This window comes from Psammomys obesus, unplaced genomic scaffold (genome assembly GCF_907164565.1).
Source record: "Psammomys obesus unplaced genomic scaffold, mPsaObe1.curated_primary_1811, whole genome shotgun sequence".
NCBI classification, from domain to species: Eukaryota; Metazoa; Chordata; class Mammalia; order Rodentia; family Muridae; genus Psammomys; species Psammomys obesus.
Genome location: NW_026596158.1, coordinates 4,404,778 through 4,420,045, shown reverse-complemented (window position 1 = coordinate 4,420,045; position 15,268 = coordinate 4,404,778). Strand labels below are relative to the sequence as shown.

Below are 15,268 nucleotides of genomic sequence, written 5' to 3'. Positions count from 1 at the left end.
GCGTGGTCTACAAAGTACTGAGTCCAGGACAGCTAGGGCTCTGTTACATAGAGAAATACTAGAGGCAGACAGACTTCTGTAAGTTCAAGGTCAGTTTGGGCCAGTCAGGGCTACACAGTGTAACCTGTGTTAAAGAAAGAAAAGGGGAGAGGTGGGGAGGAGGGGGAGGGAGGGGGAGCAACAGTTTCCATAGCCATTGACAGACGCCAACCACGGACAGCTACAGGATTAGCAGGCAGTTAAGGACCTGTTGGAGGTGGGAAGCTGTAAGAACATGGCTCTGGAAAGCCCTCTGCAGCTAGAGCTGGCCCCGTCTTGGGGGTGCTTGTGCGCAGGATCGGCTGAGGAGCGAGCAGAGCCCAGCGCAGGACAGGACTACGCACCCAGCAGCACGCGCTGCCCCTCGTTCTTCAGCGTGGCCAGGGGCGCCATCCCTTCCGGCATGCGGTCGTAGAGCTGGGAGATGCACTTCTCCTGGTGGTCCTCATCTGCGCCCGGCTTTACTGCAAAGACAGCTCCGGTTATGCTCTCTCTCTCTCTGGGGACAGTGCCCCAGACCCGAGTCCTATTTCAACAATGGCACCAAGATAGTTTTGGCTTCAGGGTATAACCCTGGCTACCAGGCCCAAATCCTTCGCTCCCAAGGGGATAGCTGCACCACGAGGGGTTCAAGATCTGACCCTGGACCAATCTCCTCTACCTTGCCCCCAAGTTGAACATTACATAGCAATCAGCCAATGGCTGCCCCATCTGCATTCTGCCCAGGGGCTGCCATGGCTCCTTATAATCCTTCTGCTTTGTTTCTTCCTCCCTGGGAGAAGTTGTGTTTTGTTTTTTTTTTTTTTTTTTTTTTTTTTTTTTTTTTTTTTTTTTTGTGTGGTGTGGGGGTTTGTTTCTCTTTTGGTTCAGGCTGGCTTGTCTTTTTTGTAGTTGAGGAAAACCTTAAACTTCTGATCCTCCTGCCTCCACTTTCCAAGTGCAAGAGTCATGGACCAGTGCTGAACCCCGGGCCTCGCAAACGGCCTAGCTACAGAGCCCCATGCCCAGCCCATGTGAGAGTTAGCGCTGTGTGTGTGGTGCTTGGGATGGGAACATACCCCACCCCTCGAGTTTTTAGAACATCAAAATGAAGGGATAAAGTAGAGTGGGCGCTTTATACACAGTGAGGGGCCGAGGCAGGACCTGTGAGCCTGAAGCCAGCCAGCCTGGGTCACGTGGCAGATTATTCAAACAGAAGAAGAAAGATCCTCACAAAATAGGACGCCAGCTATTTTCACACTAGACTCCATGAGGGCTCAAACAGGCTTTCTGTGCGATCCCTGTTTTGATGCCTTTTTTTTTTTGTACTTTGTTTTTTGAGACAGGGTCTCTCTACACAGCCCTGGATGTCCTAGAACTCACTGTGTAGACCGGACTGACCCCAAACTCACAGAGATCCACCTGCCTCTGCCTCCAGAACACTGAGGCTTAAGGCACGCACCACCACGCACAGTGGCACACGCTTGTGATCCTAGCATTTCAGAGCCAGACAGAAAGAACAGGCGTTTCAGGCCAGCTTGGGCTACGTGACGTCAAGTCTCAACAAAACACAGCAGAGCAAAGCTGCTTTCTGGGGATGGGAGTGGAAGCATACAATATAATCTTACCATTTGGAAGGCGGATGCAGGAGGAGCCTGAGTTCAAGACCAGACTAGGCTATTTAGGGAGACCTCATCTCTGAGAAGATAAATAATTAAATGCACTAAAATAAACACCACATCACTGGGAGGGCAGAGGCAGGTTAGATCTGTGAGTTGGAACGGTGAGTTCCAGCAGAGCCAGGGCTACATAGTGAGACCCGGTTTTGATAAAACAAAACAAAACAAACAAAAAATTCTAAAAAGAATTCTTTAAAATGTTATTTGCACCCCCCCCCCCAAGTCCCATTAGAGTCAACCCTGAATTCCGAAGGCCTGTGTGATAGGATCAGCATGTCCCTTGGTGGAGGACAGGAAGGCTGTTCCCACCCAGCTCAGCATCCCCCAAAGGTAGCACGCCCACAGTCCCGAGCCTGAGCCTTACACTGGTGGTCGATGAGGAGGGTGGCGGCAAAGTACTGAGCCAGGGCCCCATAGTGGTGGGTCTTCACATAGGCCACGCTGGCCCATGAATACGGGATGTTCTCCTTCACTGGTTCCTGGCTCATGGCTGCATGCAGCTGCCGGTAGGCCTCTGCCACCTGAAATAGAAGGGAGATGGGCAAGGAGAGCCAGGCGAGGGGCCCTCCCAAGCCTGGCTCTAGAGAAAGAGTCCTTTCTTCTAGGCCAAATCCCCTGCTGGAGAATGCTCCAGAATGTGGGCGTAGAGCCAGGCAAGTCCTCCTGCTGTCAGCATCAGCGCTAACAGAGGCCCGGGCAACTGTCATTAGGCTGCTTTTTCAGCTAAGCTGCAGATGGACTCGGTGATCCGTATCTGGAACACCAGCACCTGCCAAGCAAGCACAGGCCAGCCACCTCGGTGGCACTGGTACATTGCTCGGGTTGTGAGTGAGCTGCGGCTGTGACAGCCCCCCCCCCCCCGCTTCTGCTGCTCCCAGAACTTGTAACAGTGGATCCTGGCCACCCCAAAGTCACAGGAAGTATGAAGCCTTACCTTGGCGGCCTCCTGAGCCACCTTTACCAACATGAAGAACTCATTCTGGATCCCCGGGAGGCAGACTTTCTCAAACACGCTCTCCTGGGCTTGGGCGAGCATCATTTTGACCAGCACGCTGAGCATGGCGGGGCTCATGTCGTAACTTGGAGTATGGGTGAAGGTCTCTTTCAGGTAGTTTAAAACCCCTAGGGATCAGAATTTGTGGCTCATTAGTTGGAAATCACACTTATTTTATCATGCTGCTGTAGAGAAAGAAGAAAGAAAATACAACTGGGGTTAGGGGAGTGCTTACAGAGCACACAGGAAGCCCTGAGGGTAAGCCACAAGCTGAGCAAAGAAATCTGTCTATCAACCATCGCTCTAATGTGCATATACAACTTTTATATCATATATGCACACACACATATACATGACAGACACCCATAATCCTAAAGCACCTTGAAAAAAAAAATCTGTATTTGTCAGGTGTGGTGGTGCACACCTTTAATCCCAGCACTAGGGAACTGGAGGAGGAGGATGGACAGTTCAAAGACATTCTAGACGATATGGCTCTGACTCTCAGCTGCCGTGCTATCTAGCCATTCCATATTCTACTCCTTGTGTAGCCTCCCAACAGCTGCATGAAAGCCCTGACTGCTTCGTGGACACCCATGCTCACCACAGCACAACAGTGACAACACAACACCGCAGCACAACTAGTCACAACAGCCAACAGGTGGACCACTCCAAACACCGCTGACAGATTAACTCGTGATCGCAACATCTGCACGCACGCACGCGCGCGCACACACACACACGCACACACACACACACACACAGAAATATTCTTCAGCCTTAAAGGGGGTAAGGGAGAGGTGGTTAAGGGGACAGAGAGCTCAGTGGCAGAGTGTGTGCTTACAGTGTGAGACGTCAATTAACACAATGAGGAGTTAGCTGGCTTGGATTCTAGCACTTTAATTCTAGCACTTGGAAAATGGAGGGAGGGGATCGCTGTGAGTTCCAGGCCAGTCTGGTCTGCAGAGTGAAATTTCAGGCCTGCCAGGGCTTCACAGTGAGACCCTGTCTCAAAAGACAGGGGAACACAAATGAAGACTTTCTGCCCGGTACAATAAGCCAGCCACAGAGTGACACAGCACAGGATTCCATTTGGTGAGGTTCCTGGAATAGTCCAGCCCGGAGACACAAAGTAGAACAGAAGTGACCAGGAGCTGCAGTACAAGGAAAGGGCCACTATGGGTAATAAGTACAGAGATGCCGGGCGTGGTGACACACCCCTGTAACACTAGCACTTGGGAGGGTGAAGCAGGATGGCCAGGTGACCGTGTCTTTTGTTGTTGTTGATTTTCGTTTTTTTGAGACAGGGTTTCTCTGTGTGGCCCCGGCTGTCCTGCCTCTGCCTCCCGAGTGCTGGGATTACAGGAGTTCTCCACCACGCCCGGCTCGACCCTGCCTTGAAAAGTGACTAGAGGCATGAATAGATAGGGCTGGCTCCAGTGGGCATGGCGAGGACACGCTTGGAGTGGGAGGGCGGTGACAGCTTCGCAGGGGGCTCGGCCCAGCTGCGCTGCACGCTAGGAAACCGTCAACAAGACAACTGTACCCACGAGTATTTACCACAGCGAGGAAGTTAAAAGCTGTGACTCGTCACAGCTCTACCTTGCCGCAGTGTTTTAAATTGGATTCTCTTTGAAGCAATTGCGTATTCAGGAAGCAAGGGAAGCAGCTGGCTCTCCTAGGTTCTGTCCCACCGGGGCAACTCCATAAACTCCATCCATGATGGGCGAGTGAGTGAGGGGTGATGCTTCCCGACGGACACACCCGCACGGCCACCCTCGGCTACTTCCAACAACTCAGAGAAGTTAACTGTAGCAAGCCCTGACTGACAGTTAACCTGGAGGTGAAGCAGACTGGACAGCATGCATCCAATCCAACTGGTTCCTCTGGTTTTGCTGCCCCAGAAAAGGATGGTGTCTGCTCCAGGCTGTTTGCCCCGCTGCCTTCCTTCATCCTGGACTGTCCTGTTTCTAAACTTCTTTGTTTGTGTTTCTGGAGCCTTGGAGGCAGGTCACAAGGTGTGACTCCCTGAGACTGCTCAGAAGCCAGCGCAATTAAGCAGACCGGCAGTCCCAACCTGCCGGAGACTGAGAGGCTAGCCTGAGCTAAATATTAACAAGACCATGCCTCCACGCGTCCAAATGGGAAAGCTGTGGCACTTCACCGTGGCAGGGTGATAATCTCCACACAGGCTCATGCAGGCAGGGGAGGTGATGAGCACAGAGGACAAAAGGACAGTAAGCTGGCATTCAGGAGGCCGAGGCATGATGACCACATCAAGTTCAAAAGTTAGAATAGCTGACATAGGGAGTTAAAGGCTATCTTGGATCAGAGAGTGACAACCTGTCTCAAAGAATTAAAAAAAATTTTTTCATCAAGTGCTGGGCATGGTGGCACATGCCTATAATCCCAGCACTCACGGAGGCAGAGGCAGGCGGATTTCTGTGAGTTCAAGGCCAGCCTGGCCTACAAAGTGATTCCAGGACAGCTAAGGCTACACAGAGAAACCCTGTCTGGGAAAAAAAAAAAAAAAAAAAAAAAAAAAAAAGCTGCTTAAAGGGTCACACTGTGGTGTGTGCCCCAGCTGCTGCTGTCAGCCTCCGTTTGCAAGCTCAGGCTCCTGCAGACACAGGCCCAGCTAGGAGGAAGCAACACAGAACCCCAGTCTGTGCCACGCTGGCCCGCTACATGGACTGCAAGGACCCCTCAAGGCTTGGTGCTGAGCAGGTTTTCTCCTTTAACCCTGATTCTGGTTTGTACCAGGATGAGCTGCAGGGGTGATGAAGTTAAAATGAGGGAAAACACGCTGTGAGGGCACACATCTGCCGTCTCGGCACCCGGGCTGAGGCGGGAGGAGCCCAAGTCCCAGGCCAGCCCCAGCGCCACAGGAAAGAGTGGCTGGGAGTGCTAGGCGATCCCCGAAAGTGACAGAAGCAGCAGGCGGCTCCTGGTATGAGGCACCTGACGGCGGGCAATCGGCAACCACAGGCTTTGCAAACTTGGCAGATTAAACATAATACAAAAGTGCAGATAGTAACAGTAATTCCCTTTATCTGAGGTTCAGCTCTGTTCCAGCTCAGCTACCTTCAGCCAACTGTAATGCGGTAATATTGCATGGAAAATTCCAGAAACAAGCAATTCATGACATTTACCATGCTGAATTGCTATCACTGTTCTACTTTGTTGTTAGCTGTTAATCTTTAACTCTGTCCCATTACGGTAGATAGTGACACGTACAGGAGCTCTTTTCTTCTTTTCTTTCCTCTCCTTTCCCCAGGTCAATCGTCTGCAGTACTAGGGGTCAACCTTGAGCCTCACACGTGCTGGGCAGTGTGCTACCCCTGAACCCTCCCCCCCCCCAAGCCCACCCTCATACAGGCCTCCGGACTGGTTGCAGTTTCACACAGGCATGTCTTAGAACGTGTCGCTTCTGTACTGACTGGTGGAGTGACAAGTACCGGAAAAGTCTAAAGGGTTCACCTCCGCCAGTTAGGGCAAGTCACTGTAGTTCTATCACTGAGAAATCTTCACATTCACAGTCACCGCTGGAACCACTCACTTGGAAAATACTAATCATTAACTATGAGCTTCACTGTGTACATGAGCCCTGCTGGACTGAAGTCACTTGATGCCAACCACTGAGTAAGTCTCCCAACCAAGAAGTGACAGGGCCATCCCTTCCTCCTTCATGTGTGTGATAATAGACTGACCCGAGGGCCTCCCTCAAGCTCCTCAAGCTTTCTACCACTGAGCCACACCCCCAGCTCCTCACTGGGGGATTCTAGGCTGGGGCTCTACCACTGAGCCACACCCCAGCCCCTCACAGGGGGATTCTAGGCAGGGGCTCTACCTCTGGAACCATGATCCCAGTCCTTGTGAGGCTTGTAAGGCACTGGTACTTGGTGGGTCTGCAGAGGACCCAACTGAGACGTTTCAGCTGGGGACAGAAGCAACATTTCTTGTGCCACCTGGTGGTTTGAAGACTGTGCGGTGGCTGACCTGGAGGACACTCACCTGCAGCTCTCTGGAAGGCATCCACAGCGCTTTCCAGCCCAGCCTGCGTCTGCCGGTTACATCGGGTCCCAATCTGCGTGTACAGCGCCCCGATGTTGAAGAGAATGCTGGCCTTCTCCAGCAGCAAGTTCTGCTGGCTGACTGGAACCCCGGTGAGGGAGTCATACCTGTGTGAGACAAATACGTTCCGATCATACAGATGGCTCGGCTCACTAATGCCACTTCTGGGCACACAAGAGCAAAAAGCTCACTTTTCACATGAAATTCAAAGACACGCAGGCAATCAGCCTTTTGTTTCCAAGCAAGATGACAGGTCTGAATAGACAGGATTCATGCCTATCACCCCAGCACTCAAGAGGCTGAGGCAGGAGGATTGTGAGTGTGACAGTCTGGGTCACTCAGCAAGAAGCTTTCTTAAGAAACCATCTTAGTCTTTAAATTAGAGTCAAATGTTGTGTTTCAAGTTTTAAAATCCCTCTCTGGAACACATCTATAATCACAGCATTTGGGTTGCAGAGACAGGAGGATCGCAGCCAGTTTGTGGTCACTTTAAGGAGATCTTGGGACTAGGTAGTGAAATCCTGTCTTAAAAACAAAACAAAAATTGTTTCTTTTTGCTGCCTTTGTCATTGGGATCAAACTCAATTCCAGCTCACACCCACAACCACTCCCCATGTAAGAAAAGAATATTCTCATTAGTTCCACCTGAGAGCCCTGTCGCTCCCCAGTGACCACAGAAAAAAGGTCTCTTTTATGGCCGGTTTGTTCTGAGAAGCAAGAAGCCACAGTCGGTTGTGGCTTTCCATCATCAGGTCTTACACAAACATCCATTTACCGACAGTCCCCGCCCCTGGGACCCTCTGGGCAAACAGCACAGTCAGAACGAGGGTGTGAACAGCAGAGGGGACCCAGGAGAGCACCTACCAGGTAAACAAGAGCCCCATGTGGCGGGTGGGTGGGAAAAACCGGCTCTCCACGAAGCTCAGCTGGATGAAGTAGGACATGAGCAGTTCGACGCCCGCCTCATCCCTGCTGGGGGTGCGACAAGCCTGGAAGACGAGGGGGTGTGAGCGGGGTGGGAATCGAGGCCCAGGACCCAACCCCGCTGTGAGTCCCACGAACTCCAGGAGACAGAGTCAGGGAGCGCTGCCCCAGCCAACGAGGGCAGGTCTCACCCCTCCTATGGTTTCTATCATCCACGGCAAGGCCCACAGAGGGTCCTGAAGGCCCCTCTCCGCGCCCAGCATCCTGGAGTCTCTGAGGCACTCTATGCCCACTCCCGCCAACAGGGCTGCCTCCCCGACCGCTGCGCTCACCTGTCTAAGGTCCATGAGGTCTGCGATGTCATCCTCGTACAAAGAGCTGTCCTCGCTGTAATGTTCCAAAATAAAATCCTAAAAAGAAGAAAAAAAAAAAAAGATAAACATTCGAGCCAACAGCCGGGGTTGCAACTCGGGGGTGGAAGGAGGGGGAACCGTCACGTATGAGGCCCTGGGTTCTAACGCGGTGTGGGAGAAACACACTGAGCCAAACTGTAGATCTAGCCTGCTGTTGTGGCGCACACACCTGCCATCCTGGCGCTTGAGGAGCAGAGGCCCGGCAACGGCGAGGCAGCCCACGCTACATGCTGAATATTAGGACAGCCTGGGCTACAGACGGTATGAGAGCCTGCCTTAAAGAAACCAAAATCAAGCGGGCTGGAGAGATGGCTCCGTGCCTAAGCGTGTGCATTGCTCTTGCAGGGGACACGCGCTCACTTCTCGGAACCCATGTCAGGTGGACCAAAAGTTTCCCGTACGTCCGACTCCGCAGGATCTGATGCCTCCAGCTTCCCAGGGCACAAGCTACTATCACACACACTCTCTAGTTTTGTTTTATTTTGTTTTGTTTTGTTTGAGACAGGGTTTCTCTGTGTAGCCCTGGCTGCCCTGGAACTCACTCTGTAGACCAGGCTGGCCTCGAACTCACAGAGCCTGCCTCTGCCTACGAGGGTGCTGGGATTATAGGCGTGCGCCACCAGGCCTGGCAAAAAATTATATATATATATATTTAATGCAAAGAAAAGAATTGGATGAGAAAACGTCTCCGTAACAGTAAGGTCAACCACTTCTGACAGACCTCCACCTCTATGCTGTCTCGGTACCTGGACACACGGCCGTCTGAGCCAAGGAAGCCTGGGCCTAAGGAGGTCTGGATGTGACAGGGGCCACTGTGACAATGGCTCTGATGACTAGACAAGTGAGATACCCCAGTGCAAAACTTTGAGTGCACAGCAACCTGTTGTTTGACAGCTGCACCAAGCCCACGTGGTCATTCAACAAACACACGTGGGCACTTGCTGTAGGCCAGGCACTGTATGAAGATGCTTCTCCTTCACCAGTCTCGTACTGACACGGGGAAACGAGCCACCACAACAGACTTAACAGTATACACCTGTATCTAGCACGCATGAGGTTGTTATTCCCTCTGGCTTTTTCAGATCATGTACATACTATGTTTGGAACCCAAATCTAAACTTAATAGTTAGTTGTAGATTTTTTTTTATAGCCAGGCCTTTAATCTCAGTGTTCTGAAGGCAAGTGGATCTCTGAGTTTGAGGCCAACCTGGTCTACAGAGGGAATTCCAGCCAGGGCTACACAGAGAAACCCTGTCTTGAAAAAAATATATGTACATACATATACATATATTATTTGATGGGCATAAGTGTTTTTCTACATGTATGTATGTATGTGTGTGTGTGTGTGTATATATATATATATATATATATATATATGTATGTATGTATGTATATATGTCCCACAGGCATGCCTGGTGCACAAGGAGGCCAGATGAGGGAGCTGTATCCCATGAAATTGCAGTTACAAATAGTTGTGAGCCACCATTTCAAGAGTGCTGGGAACTGAACCAGGGTCCTCTGCAAGAGCAGCCAGTGCTTGCAAGCCCTGAGACATCATGCCAGCTCCAGGATCCTGTTTTATATGCACACTTTGTATGTGTGGCCGGAGGGTGATCTTATACCACATTCTTAAAATTTAGTGCAGGGAGTTTAATGGTGTGGAATTGCTGTTCTCTCTGTTCAAGGTTTCGGAATTTGAAGCGCTTTGGGTTTTCAGGTAGGGAGATGCTCACCCTGAATTTGACGATGTTAGGGATGACAGGGGGAAGAACCTAAGAGGCACACATGGGGCCCGGCTGATGCTCTTAGGAAATTCTCCGCAAGTGCCGTATGGAAGTAACAAGATTGAACAGGGGCCATGCTTCCCCAAATCTCTGTGAGATTTTTGTTGTTGTTGTTTTCTGTTTTTTTTTATTATTATTATTTTTCTGTTTGTGTTTCTGATTCAGTCTTACTATGTAGCCCAGGCTGGCCTCGAGCTCACGATCCTCCTGCCTTTGCCTCCTGAGGGCTGAGATTACAGACACATGCCCACCGGGCCCGACTTTATACACTGGGTTCTTGAAAACCTTCTTCAGCCTGTTGTGTGTGCCAGGCACAGAAACACACATCTTTGCACAAATATACATTACACCTATACCAGATCTACTGAATAACTTAGGTGTGCTCATCTTTACAACTTGGCAAGACATCAGCCATTTTCATGGGTCACTGGACATTCTACAACAAGACTTCTAATGGGTTTATAATCCTCCAAAGCAAAATGTTATTCAAGTGTTCAAGGCAGGCCAAGACTTTACTTAACTCCCAGGTTGTTTTCTGTTGGTTTGTATTTTAAACAGGGTTTCTCTGTGTAGCCCTGGTTGTCCTGGAACTCTGTAGGCTAAGCTGGCCTTGAACTCACAGAGAGTCACCTGCCTTTGCCTCCCAAGTTCTGGAATTAAAGATGTATGTACGCCATGATGCCCAAACTCCAGGGTTTTTTGGCTTTTTTTAAGATTCGCTTTTTTTTTTTTAACAAATATATGTATGTGTGTACATGTGTGGTTAAGTTCCATATATATATGTTCATAGGGCAGGTGCCCTCAGAGGCTAGAGCTGGTGTGTCCCCAGCAGATAGATGGGGTTACAAGTTGTTGTAAACTGTTCAGTGTTTACAACAACCAAACTCAGTCCTCTGCGGGAGTAGTACCAGATCTTAACCACTGAGCCATCCTGTTGGCCCTTAACACCCCATGGGAGAAAAAAACAGAGTTTCAGAAGTTAAGGTCATCAACTACATAGCGAGTTTGAATCTAACCTGAAATTCTGAGAGACAGACAGAGAGATTACACTTAAAATAAAAAAAAAAAAAAAATTAAGAGAAACTTCATATTCACCTCATAAAAATAAAACAGGATTGTGACAGAATTCTAAGTGTCTTCCTGGCTTCTTTATTTTTGAAACAAATCTCACTAGGTAGCCCAAGCTGGCCTAGAACTTGTGATCCTCCTGCTTCAGCCTCCTGAGTGCTGGGACATCTTGCCATGCCAGTCTTTTCTGGCCTTACTGGAAGCTGATGAAATGCAGGCCACTGGGAAGGCCTGGGCTAGCATGCCGAGTGCCCCGGGAAAAGCTGGGGCCATGATGCACGCCTGGGGAAGAGGCGGGAACAAGGCAATGGCTTCTGCCACTGGGGCTATTCCTAACTGTCGCCTGGGTATCCTCCAGGCAAGAAATTAAGAAAAATAATGTAACTATTTAAAAAGAAGGTACAAAATTCGTTTGGGAAAAAAAAATTATAAGACCCAAGAACAGCAACTGGAACATTGCTACATTAGTAAGAATTTACTAAAGTGTCCTAAAATTTACTGTATAAAAGTTGGGGGTGGGAGCTCAAGCCATGGCACAGCAGCGAAGAAACATGGCTGCTCTTGCAGAGGACTTGGTTTGATTGCCAGCACCCACGGGGTGGCTCACAGCCACTGTAACTCCAGCTCTAGACGATCGGACGGCCCCTTCTGGCCTCCATGGACAGGAGGCACCCACATGGGGGCAGACAGACGGAACACCCATGTAAGAAATAAAAATACATAAAAGTTGGGACAAAAATATTACAGGGGGTGGGGAGGGGACTCCGTGGACAAAGGGCTTCACAAGCATCAGGACTTGGGTTTGCGTCCCCAGCACCCACATGAAAGTTGGGGCTCAGGGGCCTGCCTAGAACCCCAATGCCTGGGGGAGAGGTCCAGATCACGAGATACTGGGATTCTCTGGCCTGCTACTCTGAAAGGAAAACAAAACTCCAGGTTCTATGAGAGAGTCTGCCTCACAACAATGAGGTGGATCCAGGAAGCCTAGACCAAGGGAGGGCCAGGCTGGCCAGGGCACTCGTGAACCCGCGGGTGCTGTGGCCACCTGTATAAGACCGGCACAAGATCAGCCAGTCAACACTCCTATAGAGCAGGGAGGGCTCATGAGCCCCCACCCCCCAGCTGAGAAGCTCTCGACAGCGGATGGCTGGGGGGGGGGGGGGCAGTTCTTTAAGAGTGTGGCTCCCAGGACACCCACATGACCCTGTGGGTGGCCCTACCTCCACCAAGTCTATGGGCAGCTCAGATAGGATTATAAAAATTAAAACATCAACTTGGGAAGCGGTGGGGGAGTGGGGGTAGATCTGGGAGGAGCTGGGAGGAAGAGTAAGGGGGTGAATATGATCAAAACACATCGTGTGAATATATGGGATACCCCAAGAGTTAATAGTATCATATGAATAGTATCATACACCCAGCTTTAACCTCTCGTCTCACATATGCACAGATAAGCACAGCTGCAAAAGTCCATGCACATACAAACACACAGAATAAAAACTGAACTAAAAATCACAAGTGAAAAGATAAAAACAACATTTTGGGGGAAATCAATTTGGGGGAAACACATGTGTGGGGCAGACAGGTGTGGCAGTGTGCACCTGTAATCCTAGCGGCCAGGTGATGGACCAACTACATAGACACAGTCTTAGAGGAAAATAAAAGCAAAAGCGGCTGCTGGAAATGAGCCACCGGGAAGCCCCAGGTCCAGTCTCCAGTACTGCTAAAACATAAAGTTAAGAAACTTAGGTGTGGAGGCATCCTTAAAAAGTAGAGGCAGGAGGACCAGGAGTTCAAGGCCAGACGGAGCCACATATGACCGACCTCAAAAAACCAAATCAAAGGAAACCTAAAGATCCTTAAAGTACCCAGGAAAGGAATTTATTTTGATGGCACCCCCCGCCCCCATCTGCTAACACTGGGAATAGAGCCGGTGGTCTTACACATGCTATGCCAGCACTCTCCACTGAGGTACACACTCCAGGCCCGGGGCTGCGTGCTAAGGAATATGGAGTCTTTAAAGCCTAGGTCTTTAAATAGAGCACATCACATCACGAAGCTTGTCTGACCTAACATTCCAAGGAAACGTGGGGCAGGTCTGAAATGGAACCGCCTGGATCAAGTTGGCCCAGCCACTCCTGTGGGGGCTGCGTTTCTCTCAGGCATAAATGTGGAATGGAGAAAACTGAAAGCCTGCTAACCGGTCTCACTTCTGCATGACTGACATCTGTGGACTCCCTTTTAGGCTAAAATGACATGGTTGGAAACCTCAGCTGAGCAGCGGTTGGCCATGTCCACAACATGGGATTTTTTTTTCTCTCTCTTACTCTCTTTAATGTGGAATTTGGCACATGACCTCTTTGGAGCTCTACTGGATGCCATAAAATCCCCAGGTTTCTATGACACAAGTCTCCTTTTTACATGCCTGCATTCTTGCAACTCTGGCGCTAAGCTAAACCTTAAAGAAACAAAGCCACAAACACAATTAAAGGCATCCCTCCAAACCTGCGTGCGGACTGTCCCACAGAGCAGTGGCGGTCACGCCAGGAAGTTCTCGCACCTGTGAGAGGGCAGCAGAAGGCAGCTGCCACTCGGAAAATCACTGATGACTTCCGGGTCTAAATTGCTACTATCTGCCCTTTCTCCAAATGGAGTACACACTCTCTGACAGGGATGCCGCCTGGATTTGAACAGAGCAGAGCAGAAGTTAAAACTAAACAAAACAACAATCGTGGGTGCTGGGTGTGGTGGCATATGCCTCTAGTCCCTGCCCTGGAGGCCAGCCTGGTCTACAGAATGAGTTGTTCCAGGACAGCCAGGGCTCCACAGAGAAACCCTGTCTCAGTGTAGGGGGTAGGGGAGGAGAAACAACAAAACCCTGGAGCGCCTGGAGACATGGCTCTGGTGGCTAATTGTTGCTCTTGCAGAGGACCTGGGTTCATTTCCCAGCACCCACAGGGCCGTGGCTTACAACCATCTTTAAGTTCAGTTCCAGGGATCTACCACCCTCTCCTGGCCTGTACCAGTACTGCATGTGTGTGATGCTTGTGCGCAGGCAAAACCACACACACATTAATAACAGTGATTATTATTATCATTATGAATAACAATAGTAATTAGATGTCCTGGTGAAGGCTTATTTATAATATGAGATGACAGTCTCTGTTTGAGAGACGTTTTCAAAGTATTAACCAACTGTTCTCAAAAGATACATTTTGGGGGCCCTGGAGAGGAGGTTAAAAGTACTGCTTGCTCTTCCAGAGGTCCTGAGTTCAAGTCCCAGCAACCACATGGTAGTTCACACCATTTATCATGAGATCCGGTGCTCTCTTCTGGCGTGCAGGTGTATAAACAGACAAAACATTGTATACATAATAATTTTTTTAAAAAAGATACATTTTGAAACTGGGCTTGTTGACATACTCCTGTAATCCCAGCACTCAGGGAGGCACAGGCAGGCTGATCTGTGTGAGTTTGAGGCCAGCCTGGTCTACAAAGTGAGACCAGGCCAGCCAAGGCTACACAGATAAACATTGTCTCAAGCTAACTAACTAACTAACTAACTAACACAAAAGGTACATTTTGAGCAGCTAGCGAGAACTACAAAGTTCAAAGCCCTTGCTGCTCTTACAGAGGATCTCCGTAGCTTAGCACCCACATTAGGCAACCTACAGCTGCCTGTCCGTCTGGCTCCAGGGGATCCTAACCCCTCTGGCAGGCCTCCAAGGCCAGCTCATGTATGTGATAGTTCCAGCTTGGGCTACGTAGAGAGACTGTGTCAACCAACAACAGTGAACCGGTGATGTCTAGGGTAAAGGCACTGGCTGCCAAGTCTGTCGACCTGAGTTCTATTCCTGGGACCCCAAAGACGGGAGGAACCACCCAGCTGTAGGCTGTACTCTGATCTCCACACACCCATGAGGGCTCCATGTACACACACACATAAATACAAATTTAATCTTTTTAAAAATACACAGCAAAACAGAGTACAATCTGCCTTCTGTCAGGCACACAAAAGGAGACACAAAAGGAAAGAGTCACCATGGACAGACTAAACACAGCTCATTGTAGAGCCTTTGCCTGGCATGCACAAGCTCCTGGGTTCCATTCCCGGGACGCAGGGGACAGACAAGGTGTCAGAAGCCACCAGAGATGACAGCAAGAGTTCCAGGAGAAGCGAATACGGAAAATTCTCCTAGTGCGTGGTTGAGTGAGGTCTCAGGGCCACCTAGCAGACATCGATTGGCTTCTGAATCATGACGCCTAAAGCCACTGCAATAGACATGTCCTTTCATCTCTACCCCCCGAGCCCAGTGCCCA

At 50.0% G+C, this 15,268-nt stretch overlaps 1 protein-coding gene across 1 annotated transcript in view; it reads right to left on the bottom strand.

Moving 5' to 3' along the window:
* Positions 1-15,268, bottom strand: part of Rhpn2 (rhophilin Rho GTPase binding protein 2) — a 57,408-nt gene that overhangs the window by 13,264 nt on the left and 28,876 nt on the right. Inside the window, exons 5-10 of the mRNA XM_055594828.1 lie at positions 8,019-8,096; positions 7,627-7,751; positions 6,703-6,869; positions 2,632-2,819; positions 2,062-2,218; positions 384-503 (exon numbers count right to left, since the gene is read on the bottom strand). Coding sequence (XP_055450803.1) covers positions 384-503; positions 2,062-2,218; positions 2,632-2,819; positions 6,703-6,869; positions 7,627-7,751; positions 8,019-8,096 — 835 coding nt within the window. The remainder of the gene's footprint in view (positions 1-383; positions 504-2,061; positions 2,219-2,631; positions 2,820-6,702; positions 6,870-7,626; positions 7,752-8,018; positions 8,097-15,268) is intronic.